The sequence below is a fragment of the Mus pahari genome, chromosome 4 (assembly GCF_900095145.1).
Source record: "Mus pahari chromosome 4, PAHARI_EIJ_v1.1, whole genome shotgun sequence".
NCBI classification, from domain to species: domain Eukaryota; kingdom Metazoa; phylum Chordata; class Mammalia; order Rodentia; family Muridae; genus Mus; species Mus pahari.
Genome location: NC_034593.1, coordinates 96205102 through 96217403, shown reverse-complemented (window position 1 = coordinate 96217403; position 12302 = coordinate 96205102). Strand labels below are relative to the sequence as shown.

General features: G+C 38.9%; 1 protein-coding gene across 4 annotated transcripts in view; it reads left to right on the top strand.

The window, feature by feature from the left end:
• The window catches only part of Cept1 (choline/ethanolamine phosphotransferase 1), a 44119-nt gene that overhangs the window by 394 nt on the left and 31423 nt on the right, over nt 1-12302 (top strand). For 2 of the 4 annotated variants that reach the window (XM_021195968.2, XM_021195969.2), the window contains exons 1-2: nt 17-146; nt 8016-8429. In XM_021195968.2, the coding sequence (XP_021051627.1) occupies nt 8091-8429 (339 nt within the window). In that variant the 5' untranslated portion in view covers nt 17-146; nt 8016-8090. Of the gene's footprint in view, nt 1-16; nt 147-226; nt 407-8015; nt 8430-12302 lie in introns of those variants that run through there. The other 2 variants (XM_029537228.1, XM_029537229.1) reach the window with 2 other exon arrangements.

The window sequence follows — 12302 nt, the reverse complement described above, 5'->3', positions numbered from 1 at the left end:
TCGGAGGCGCGCCGCAACCTCTTCTGAGTCCCCCCTCTTTACGGCAATCGTGAAAGTGTCGTGAACGTGCTGCCGCCTATCAGTCACTCAGTCGCCTGGAGTCGGAGTTGCTATTTCTATCTAGGCTTGTGCTTGTTGGGTTCGGGGTAAGGCTGCTGGGGGCCCGGCCTAGGGAAGGGGCGGGGATGTTGCGGACGTGGCGGGGCGGTTTTGTCCCGGGAGGAGCGGAGCGAGGGCCGGAGGCTCTGGGCTAGACAGAACTGGGTAGCTGCGAACGGACTAGCTGAAGGGGAACGCCGTCCTTGCTGGCGCTGGGTGGCCTCGCGCGCGGGGTTGTGGGCACGGCGAGGGGCGACGCTGGCCGTCCCGAAGGCTCCGGAGTCGGAGGTGGAGGGGCGCCTGCGCGGTATGCGAGCCGTGGTCGTGGGAGGGAGCACCCCAGGCTAACCCCCGATGAGCCCAGGGCTGGGGCGCTGGCTTCGCGGAACCGACCTTGCCTGGCGGGTCCACACCCTCCTGGCCCGGTGTTGCCAAGTCCAAGAACCATGCAGCATCCTGTGCGGTCTTTGCTGTCCTTTTGGGAGGCTGTAGTGATGTTTCCTGGCTCGGGCCACGCTTCTTGTTGGGCAACTTTTCGAGAAATTTCAACCCATATTGACAGGCTCAGAGATTGCCAGCGAGAGTTTTATTTCAGTCGCGTTCTTAGAAGGAGATTGCTGGGGTTTGCCTGTGTTCCCAGGAATGCTTGGCTGAACCTCAAACTTTACATTTTACCGAGTTTGAGTTTTTTAGTTCGATGCTTGGCATTTTGATAACCAGTCTTTACCATGTTGTATCATTGCTGTTGAATATATGGCTTTTGCAACCTCTATTGCAGCAGTAGGCAAATCCATAGTCAGTTTTTAACGAGTATAGGGACTTTATTTGTAAGTTGTTAGAATATTTCCTTTCTACTTTAAAACTGTCAGGGATGGGTTCAGAATGTGTGTGTTGAATTGACTGGCTCAAACACAAGGAAACTGTATAAGACATTTGGAGCATTACCAATGTAAAACTATTGACATTCGATGAGATTTGAAGCTTCAAAAGCATTTTGCTACATATTTAGTCTATGCTGAGAATAACTGAAGTTCCTGTACAGCTGGCCATTACAACACAACCCTTCCTTGTAAGAAACTGAAGTAGGTAAATCTGACACTACCAGTTACATTTTATTACATAGTACTTTCTTTTCTATACGACATTTTGCTTTTTTCTTAACTCCTCCTCCTCCTCCTTCCCCTCCTCCTCCTTCTTTGGTTGGTTGGGTTTTTTTCTAGACAAACGTTTCTCTATGTATCCTTGGCTGTTCTGGTCCTTGCTGTGTAGACCAGATCCCTGCCAACTCAGGGATCCCCCTGCTTCTCTCCACCTCCTTAGTGCTGGAATCAAAGGTGTGCACCACCACTCAGCCATATTTTGCTCTTTAAACTGGCTAGAAATGCTGGTGGTGCTCATTTTGAGGGCCATGCAGTACTGTTTTTAAAAGAATATAAAAACGAATATGGCTCCAGGCTTTTGGACCCTCCTCCTCCAAAGTTATTTCCCCCTTTAAGGAACACACAATTTCACTTCATCAAAACACCAGATCTAAGCTGTGTTACTCAGTACTGTCTGCTTCTAAGTACAGAAAAGCCCCCCCCCCAACCCCCAGACAAACATGTTTTATGTACCATTTGTTAAGTAATGCTGAACTTATTCCTGTGATCCTATTAATTTTCTTTTTTTCTTTTTCTTGCTCCTGTTTTTCCTTCTCTTTTCTTCTATGATCCTTTCCCTAATAGTCTCAGCCATTAGTATTTTACTGTAGTAGTGGCAGAGGTCAGAAAGCTGTATACCTGTGGATCCCACAGAAAAGCTTGTAAGCATTCTGTTGAATCAGTGCTGATAAAAACCTGGAACCCTTGTACATGGGTGGGGACCGTGGGGTGGGGCAGAAGGGAAGTTCTAGAATTTCCCACATGCTGGCTGTTGTGTAAGTTTCCTCTATGGTCTGTGCAGCAGTTGAGTTTTCTGTTTCTGTTTTGTTTTAAGTGTGGTACTTATCAGATGCTCCCTCACGCCCTGTCCCTGACAGGACGAAGGTGGGGCAGACACTGTTACCCTGTGCTCTTCATGGGAGACTCGAAAACTTACAAATTGATGGATTTCAGTAAACGTACTCATTAACCTTTGTTTCCTTGTCAAACATATATATCCATGCCTAATGGGAAAATGCTTTTTTCAGATAATGGCCCCCTTTGTGCCTCCAAAATGTTATTTATACTATAGTGTAGTTGAGGACAAGACTCATTCACCCCCACTCACACCCCCTTTTGCATTTCCTGAGAGCTTAGACTGGGGTATCTTTCTAGGTCTAGAACAACCAAGTGCTCATTAAATACTAGAAGAATCATACTCAATAAATACTGATTTTCTTTTTCATGTCAACGATGGTATGAGACTAGGGAAAAGAATGTTAACAAGACAGGAATGGGCCCACGGTCTTGGAACTTAAGGAGCACTGTTGAGGATAAAGACAAAATAAAGTTCTACAAACAAAACCTTCAAAGTCAGATAAGGGCTACAGGAAAGTGGAGCACTAGAGTCAGGTTGTAGCAGGAGGGAGGGTGTTTACTGAGTACAAGTGGAAAGGCTACCACAGCGGTCAATATTGTAAACTGAACTTCCACAGGCAGCCAATTTGTTTTTCAGTTTAAAATTACTTTCATAATTATGAAAGCCTGTTCTCAGTTAACAGACTGTACTCTAAAATTGTAGGCTTTGTTACAAGCTCACTGGGAATTTTCCATTCAATCTAAGTAAAATCTCAATGCTTAACCACAGCCTGTGAACCCCTGCATTCAGTGATGCTTCACACTTCCTTTTCCTATCTGATTTACTTTTGATCTGCCTTTGTGATTTCCTAGGTACCCGAATAAGGTACACTTTACTGTCCCATTCTCCACTTCTTGGACTATTCTTTATCCTGCTCTTACTAGCTAGTTCCTCTTTTCTTCTGAGATGGGTAGAAAAGTTCCTTCTCTGGTAACTTCCACCCCTATTTAAAATGTGTTCTTTCAACTCTTTTCTGTTTCAGCACTTTATTTTCTGTATAGTGTGTGTCATGCCGTGGTATGATGCTACTGCTTGCTCACTGGGTTTTAGTACCTGTTGGGTGTGGGAACCTGACCATGCCTGTCTTGTATAGTAGGCACATTTGAAACTTAGAACTTTCTTTTCATAAATACTACCTTGACTGGTGTGTTTCTGGGCTATCAGTAATAACTTTTACTTTGCTGGGTTATTTTTAACTTTTATTTTGTTATGATTTTAATTTCTTCTGTAGTAAGAAAAGATTTTCTGCCTACTTTGTTGGACATAGGCCTGACTTCATACAAAAAATTGCAAGCAGTTGAGATAACTTTTGTTAATATTTTTAATGTCTTCTGAACTTCCATTCTCACACTCTTTATTCTTCCTCTTCTAAGCTTCCATTTGCTGCTGTCTGCTTCTTTGGCGTGCTTTAGTTTTAAGCTTGGTAAAATTCAGATACCCATGGTCTGTAGTTGTTTTCCCATTAGCACTAGGTGCTCTCCCATGGGATTGAAGAAGGAAAGGTGGAAATGACCTGGAGCAGTGTCAGCAACTTCTCTGACTGTTGGCATGGGTTGAAAGTAAAGCAGTCATCAGTATGTCAGGGATACTTGTGCCTGAATTCACATTTACAGTGCTGTTACTAGTAGCTGTGCAGAGACGAAGTTGCCAGATTGAAATGTTCAAAAACTCATTACCTTTTAAAAATATATGGTTTATATAATGTCTAGATCAGAAACAAAATTTCAACAATGTATTTTTCTAATGAACCCATAAAAGGTTAAGAGAAATTAGGTCATGAGGGGAAAAACTTAAAAGGAAAGTATCAGTTTGTCAGCTAGTCCTGCCAAATGCTTAAACTTAAAACCATTAGGATCAGTTGCTCGTAGCTATTCAGAGCTAAAATAGGCTAGTACCCTCTGTGTTGCCTTTAACAGAATACAATATGAGAATGAAACAGACTGAGCCAACAAAATAAAAATGGAACCAGCTAAATTTTTATTTCTCTTTCAAGAGGAATTCCATAAGAGCAGACTATAAAATGTCAAAGATTAAAAAAAATATCATCCAGTTTAAATATAGAGAAAGTGGCTACTATAGCCATACATGATGACACATACTATAATACTAATACTCAGGAGGCTGAGACTGGAGCATTGAAAGTTCCAGCTCAGCTTGGACTATCAGCAAAATCTGGGCCAGCCTGGGCATGCACAGTGAAATCCTATCTTAGAATATAAGGGGAGAAGGAAAGAATAAAGAAATTAGCTACTATAAACGTAGGTGTTTTGGTGATTGTTAGTTTGTCTTTCAATCTAAAGTGATAACATAGTAGTTTACTTTTAAACATTATTTAAACATTGCTGTAAACTCCTCAGTTGCTTAAATTATATCTCTGATTATTCTTTGGAGATTCTTTTGGAAATTTGCCTAGCTTTTTTTTTTAAACCAAAGATGGAGATACATGATTGGCAGAGATTTTAAACATAAAAATGACATTAAAGTTTTTGGAATTGAGTAATATATATAATTTCTTCTGTAGTAAGGAAAGATTTTCTGCATACCTTGTTGGACATAGGCCTGACTCCACATAAAAAGTTGCAAGCAGTTAAGATAACTTTTGTTAATATTTGTTATATATAAATCTATATTATATATGTATAAATCTAAATCTATAAGACACACATACATATATACATATTACATATGTATATATACACAGAGAGAGACCCTGCTCTATATGTGACATTAACATTGTACTCAGTGCAAAGTGTTCTTCCTGTCTGTGCTACTTTCAACTTTTTCCACCTTTTGCCTTTGTCCCTTCCTTTATTATAAGGCTTTATGCCATATTTCCCCATTATAAGGCAGACGCTACTGCTCTCAGGACTACCCTGCTGAGGCAGAATAAACTGGATTTTGTCAACAAAAAGGGAATGGGGAGGGCAACTGACTAGTTCGATTGTTAAGATACCTGAGATCCCAGATCACATTATAAATTCCCATAGTACACTGTTTCTGGGAACTTCATATTGGTTTCCAGATAGTTTTAAACCTGAAGACTACAGTATGCCTCTTGGTATGGTTGGTTGTTGCCACTGTCGTTGCAGTTCCATCAAGCAAGATTTTCCTTGTTTTGTTTTGTTGTTAAGCTTCTTGTGTTATAGTCCTCTTATTCAGTAATGACGGGTTCTTCGGGAGTTCTTAATTCTTTTCTTTTTCTCTTCGTATTTAATCCTTTTAAATACTTTCTATTTTCTAGTTTCAGACTTTGCTTTAAGTGAAATGACATCTCTCACCTGAACTAGTCTTTTGATTTCACTGAAAACATCTCACACTAAACACTGTATGTATCTACTGAGCATAATGGCATATACCTGTGGTCTCAGCTATTTTAGAGGCTGAGGCAAGAAAGTATTTGTGCAAGTATTCAAAACCAACTGACCTAGATAAACATAAACAAGATACAATCTTTTTCTCAGTTGAAAAAATTTTTTCATTCAATATGCTTTTCATACAGCACTTTCCCCTCCCCCACTCCGCCCAGATCCTCTTCATTCACCCAACTCCAGGGCCTTTCTTTCTCCGTTGAAGAAACACAAAAAAACTCAAGAAACTCACAAACACAAACAAAAGAATAAATAAATCCATAAAACCACTAAATCGGAAACCAAAATATGCAAGTAAAAGGCCAGTTTGACAAAACATGCAAACAAAGCTTAATGAGACAGAAAGCCTACAAAAATACAGTTCATTTTGTCTTGACCAATGAAGGATAGACGCCATCAGAGAAAACTAATTTTTCCTTTGCAAGTGGGTGCCAGTTGCAGATAGCTTCTTGTTTAGGGATGGCCTTCATGCTACTTTTAATCACTGGAACCTATCTGACTTGAATCTGTGCAGGCCTGTATGTGCTTTCACGGTCACTGTGAATTCATCACAGTTATATATATATATGGCTGAGCAAGGCATTGATCTATGAGTATAGCAGAATGTCATTAGGAATCATTTTATTGATATGTTCCTGTAGCATAGTAATTCTCAACCTTCCTGATGCTGCAAAGCTTTAATACAGTTTCTCAAGTTGTAGTGACCCCCAAACATGAAATTATCCTTGTTGCTATTTCATAACTAATTTTCTTTCTGTTGTGAATTATAATATAAATAAAGATCTGTGGTTTTTGATAATCTTTGATGACCTCTGTATAAGGGTCATTCAACCCCAAAGGGGTTGGGACCCATAGACCAAAACCACTGCTTTATCAGAAAAATAGTATTTTGCTTTTCCTAGTGCCCATGGCCTAGTCTTAGTTTTTTGGCCACCCTAGCAATGTCAAGCAAGCATCTCATGGAGTGGACCTTAAATTTAGTAAGAGACTGGTTGGTTACTACTAAAACATTTGTGCCACTGTTGCACCAGAATAATGAAATACCATTTTAAAAAAAAACAAAAACAAAAAAAAAACAACCTCTTAGGCTAAGGGTATATTCTGAGTAGTGGAAAGGTTGTTTATCAAATAGGAGGCTCTTGGTTTAGTACCTAGCACTTCCAAAAAGACTGTTGCATGTAGTCCTTCCTTTGCTGACATTGTCCCTAGTTGCCCTTTCACCCCTCACCCAAGGGATGACAAATTAGAAACTTCCCAGCTACTTCTTTAGACATAAGTAGTCTAGCTGCTGTTTTCTTCTCTTCCACCTCTTACATTCAATCTTTAAGAATATTCTGTTGATTCTTCCTTCTATATCGAAATTACTAGTTGACTTGACTGTCATGTACTAATACTTTCTGTCCCTAATATAAGCCCTCATCACTTAAAACCATTGAGATCATGAGCTAATTTGTAATTGTTCTTTCTATTTTGTCCATTATAATTAATAAATACGTAACTGTCCTTATTTATATTGAAAAGACTCATAATTATTTTCCTGTATGCTTAATTATAATAATTATGTTGTCTCTAGTCTTTTCTGATTCAAGTGCAGCACTTCAGGGAATAAGTACTCTAAGATCCTTATGGCTGTCACTCAGTCTCCTTTCCTTTGTTTTCTTACTACTTGACTTCATTAGGTCACCTGCTGATAGATGTGTATATAGTGCTGTTCTTATAACTTTTTCTTTCTGTGTACAGTACCACCTGGAATACCATCTCTAGCCCTTTCCACCAATACAAGTTTTATCTTTAGATTTAGCTTTAATGGAAATTCTTATGTTTGTTTGACAATCACTTAACATCTATTGATTTCAAAATGTAACTAGTCTGTGCCATAGTTTCTTTTTTTCTGTAAAATTAGGATAATTAGCATACATACTCGCACACTTCTAGAGTTATTACGAGGATAAAATTAATTTATAAAGGGGCCTTAGTTTGCACAGTATAGGTGCTTAATATATATTATCTATAATGATCAAAGAAAATGTAGTTTAAGAGGATGATGATGTACCTTAGTGGTAGTTACAACACTTGCTTACAAGTACAAGACCCTGGGTCTAATCCTCAGAACCACACACACACACACACACACACACACACACGTGCAGATACATGTAAGATCATTTTAACTAAGTTATTCATTTAATATTAATTTGCTAAGTTATCACCTCATTTTTTATACACATGTATATATGTGTCAGCCCCTGTGTATAAAGTGACTAGCTTGTTTCCAACATTTGATCTCATTATTAACTAGAAGCAGTGTAAGAGGAAATGTGAGCTGCAGAATCAGGTAAGCTGTGTTATGGAAGTGTATGACTATTAAAGTCCTATAACTTCACTTAAAGGTAGTTTATAAATTTCTTAGTAAGAGCTAGAATAAAATTAGGTCCCTACACTAGCATCCTGTTTGATGTTAGTTCTGTTAGGCTGACTTTTTAGTTTTAATTTACTTGTATCTCCTTCCAGCCCCCAGGTAAATAGCCACAGAAGGCTACCGAACAAGATAAATAATTGTCTCCAAGTAGAAGAAAACCAAGATCCATGAGTGGGCATCGGTCAACAAGGAAACGATGTGGAGATTCTCACCCAGAGTCCCCTGTGGGCTTTGGGCATATGAGTACTACAGGGTGTGTATTAAATAAATTGTTTCAGTTACCGACACCACCACTGTCAAGACACCAATTAAAACGGCTAGAAGAGCACAGGTATCAGAGTGCTGGACGGTCCCTTCTCGAGCCCTTAATGCAAGGATACTGGGAATGGCTAGTTGGAAGAGTACCCTCATGGATTGCCCCAAATCTCATCACCATCATTGGACTATCAATAAATATCTGTACAACTATTTTGTTAGTCTTCTACTGCCCTACAGCTACAGAGCAGGTAAGAGTAATAATATGAATGTTTCTTATAGTCCAGAAACAATGTAATTGGGATTCTTAGGTCATTTTATGTAAGACAAAATATTCTCATGGCTATTTGCTAGCTATTTTAAATATCCTATAAAGACTTCAATGAATTGCATGTAAGTCCTTCCTACTTTATATACTACTATTGCTTAACAGAAACACAAGAAAGGGGTATTTGAGATGGCATGTCTATAAGCAAGGCTTCTCAAAAGTGCTTCCTCAGCCAGCTTTGGTGTCACTAAGGAGGCCAAGACAGATGATGAGTTGGAAACAAAAGTGGTGCTTCATAGCAAGTTTAAGACAAATCTAACCTGACCATTTTTTCCACATATATCTTACACAGCTTTTTTTCTTTTAATTCCTCTTTCAGTATGCTAACATGATTGATAAAGAATGTGGATACATTTCTAGTTTCTTCTTTTTTGTAGACAGAATTTTGCTCTAAAGGTCAGGCTGGCTTCAGATTTCATAACTTCCAATCTTGTGATGAGATTACAAACATACTACACTACCATGTCTGGCTTGTTTTCCCAAATAGCTTGCTATACTTCAGTCAGGATATTTACAGAGCAAAAACCAATACAGTTGTATAATGATATCACATGTCCTTTGAGCTGATTCACATGAGGTTGTCTGAAGCCTGGACTCCTGATTCCAACGGATTGAGTCTAGGTTTATATATTTTTAAAAGGGAACAGCAAGGAGGTGGTTGATTGCAATGGAAGGATTCTAATAATCCTAAGCCACACCTAGAAAGGATCAGGGGGTAAGAGAGGGTTTAAGGGTGACTCAAAACTAATAATTTATTGAACACTCCAGCATGCACTAGGTAACCCTGGTTCCCTGTGATACTTTTCTTGCAGTTTTTTTTTTTTTTTAAGTTTTTTGGATTTACTTGAGTACAGGGTAGAAAATGCTCTGATCACAGGGAAGTTTTAAAAATTGCTGTGAGGAAGCATCAAGGTGAAAAATGACTTCAGCACTCTTTCCATGCTCTGAATGGAAGAGATAATATACTTCAAAGCTGCATAGTAGAAATACTTGTTAGACTTAGCTCATGATACATTAAACTAAGTCACAGCTTTCTTCTGTGGTAAGTCTATCATCTGTGTGATGGCAGTAAGATATATAAGTCTAACGCTTTATTTAAGTCTTATTTGTGGTGTTAGGAGAATTAATGTATTCAGGATGTCTAGCATACAGTGCTCAGTAAATAGATGCTGATTATTGTTTCATTTGGTCAAAGAGATTAAGTATATAACTTCTTCCCTACATCTCCCTCCCATGCCTGATTTCATCGATGATATATACTATGTAGAACAAACAGTCCCCCTTGAGTTTTTTTGTATTTTCTTTATCCATATTTTAAAATCAAAATTCTATAAATTTAGCACCCAAAAGAGATTCAGTTCATTATATCTGATTCTTTTAGGTATTTTACCAGAAATGGTGGCAAAGATCTATGTACATGTGTTATGACATGTATTTTTATGCTAAAGATTTTTTAAGCTTTTTGTTTTTTAAAATATTTTTTAGATTATTATATAATCACATCATTTTTCTTTCTTCCTCCCTCCAAACTCTGCATCTAGATACCAGTCATACTAATAGAAATGATGTTTTTTATTTGAATGGCTTTAACTGGCTTTGTTTTTGTTAGGAAAAGAAAAGTGGTAGATGGGTTAGAAAAAAAAAATTAAGTTAATCAAAGTCTCCATATAGAAATGGTGACCTTGTTTAAAAATAGAGTACCAAAATATCCCTTTGATATGCTTGCTACTAAAATATTTAAATTTTATCAGCTTAGTAGCTTTGATTTTGTTTGTTTCTTTTGTTGTTGGTTTTGGGTTTCATTGTTTGTTTGTTGAGACAGAATCTTCTATGACTGTGATTACAAGCATGTGCTACCATGCCTACTAGGCTTTTGTTTTATTGCTTTTCTTTAGTTTTACATTTTATGGTCCAGAGAGATAACTCAGTGGTTAAGATATACCCTTGCAGAGTTAGGCTTTTAGGACTCAAATCTGGTGGCTTATAACCACCTGTAACTCCAGCTCCAGGGGATCCAACATTGTCTTCTGTCTTCCATGGGCATCTGCATAATATGCATATACCCACACAGAGACAAATTTACATACACATAATTCACCGTGTCTCTATTTAGTTTCAGTTTCCATGATCTGTCCATTGGTGAGAATGGGGTGTTGAAGGTCTCCCACTATTATTGTGTGAGGTTCAATGTGTGCTTTGAGCTTTAGTAACATTTCTTTTACAAATATGTGTTGGTATTCTGCATGTCTGTGCAAGGATGCCAGATCCTCTAGACAGTTGTGAGCTGCCATGTAGGTGCTGGGAGTTGAAATTGGGTCCTCTGGAAGAGCAGCAAGTGCTCTTAACCTCTGAGCCATCTCTCCAGTTGTATTGCATGTTTCATGTACATGAACATTAAAATTGAGTTGTCCAGTTACTAGTGAGTTGCCAGTTTGAGGGACGCTTGTAAAGTATCAGGAAAGGCAGTGGTGGCAGGTTCAGGAGGCAGCTGGTCATGTTGTATCTTCAGGCAGGAAGCAGAGAGAGATGGATGCTGTTGCTCAGTCACCTTCCTCCACTTTCCCTTCTCAGTCTAGGATCCCTGTGCTTGGGATGGTGCACTCATATTGAGGGTGGATCTGGTCTACTCTCCGCAGTTAATCTTTCTGGAACCAGCTTCATAGATATACCCAGGAATGTGTTTCTAGGATGATTCTGAATCCAGTCACTTTGACAATGAAGATTAACCATCACACCCACCTTTCCTTACTGTCCTTGCATTTCTACAGGATTGGCAAATTGACTTTCTTACATTCCTATGAGAGTTAATAGTACCTGGCTGATACATGTGTTCCTTCCTTTGCCAGGCTTTCAACTAGGCTGAGACCACACTTGGAATAGGAGGTTTATTTTGAGAACAAAACAAACAAACCTGAGAGTTGTAAAATAATGAGAATGAGGAAAAAGTAAATAAATATTAAGTGTTTTACAGATTTACAGAAAGGAAGGAAAAGATAGAACCAAGAAAACCTTAGTATCTATTTTTTGTGCTTATAATTGTTATTTTGCTTTTTCCTGACAATGTGTATACACTAATAGTTGAAGTCATCTGTTTTCATAGTAAAACTCATTAAAATCCTAAGTAGGACCCAAGAAGGCCCTGTGTTTTATTTAGCTCTCTAGAGGAGAACAATTCAGTAGCATTTTTGTGGTGGTGGGAGTGTTCTTTGTATGGGTAAGGTAGTATTTAGCTACTTGATTTGAGCATTTAAAAATATAACTAAAGAACTGATTTTTTTTTTTACAATTTTTATTAGGTATTTACTTCATTTACATTTTAAATGCTATCCCCAAAGTCCCCTATACCCTCCCCCCCCAACACTCCCCTACCCACCTACTCCCCCTTCTTGGCCCTGGTGTTCCCCTGTGCTGGGGCATATAAAATTTGCAAGACTAAGGGGCCTCTCTTCCCAATGATGGCTGACTAGGCCATCTTCTGCTACATATGCAGCTAGAGACATGAGCTCTGGGGGTGCTGGTTAGTTTATATTGTTGTTCAACCTGTAGGGTTGCAGACCCCTTCAGTTCCTTGGGTACTTTCTCTAGCTCCTCCATTGGGGGCCCTGTGTTCCATCCAATAGCTTACTGTGAGCATCCACTTCTGTGTTTGCCAGGCACTGGCATAGCATCACAAGAGACAGCTATATCAGGGTCTTTTCAGCAAAATCTTGCTGGTGTATGCAATAGTGTCTGCTTTTGGTGGCTGATTATGGAATGGACCCCTGGGTGGGATAGTTTTTGGATGGTCCATCCTTTC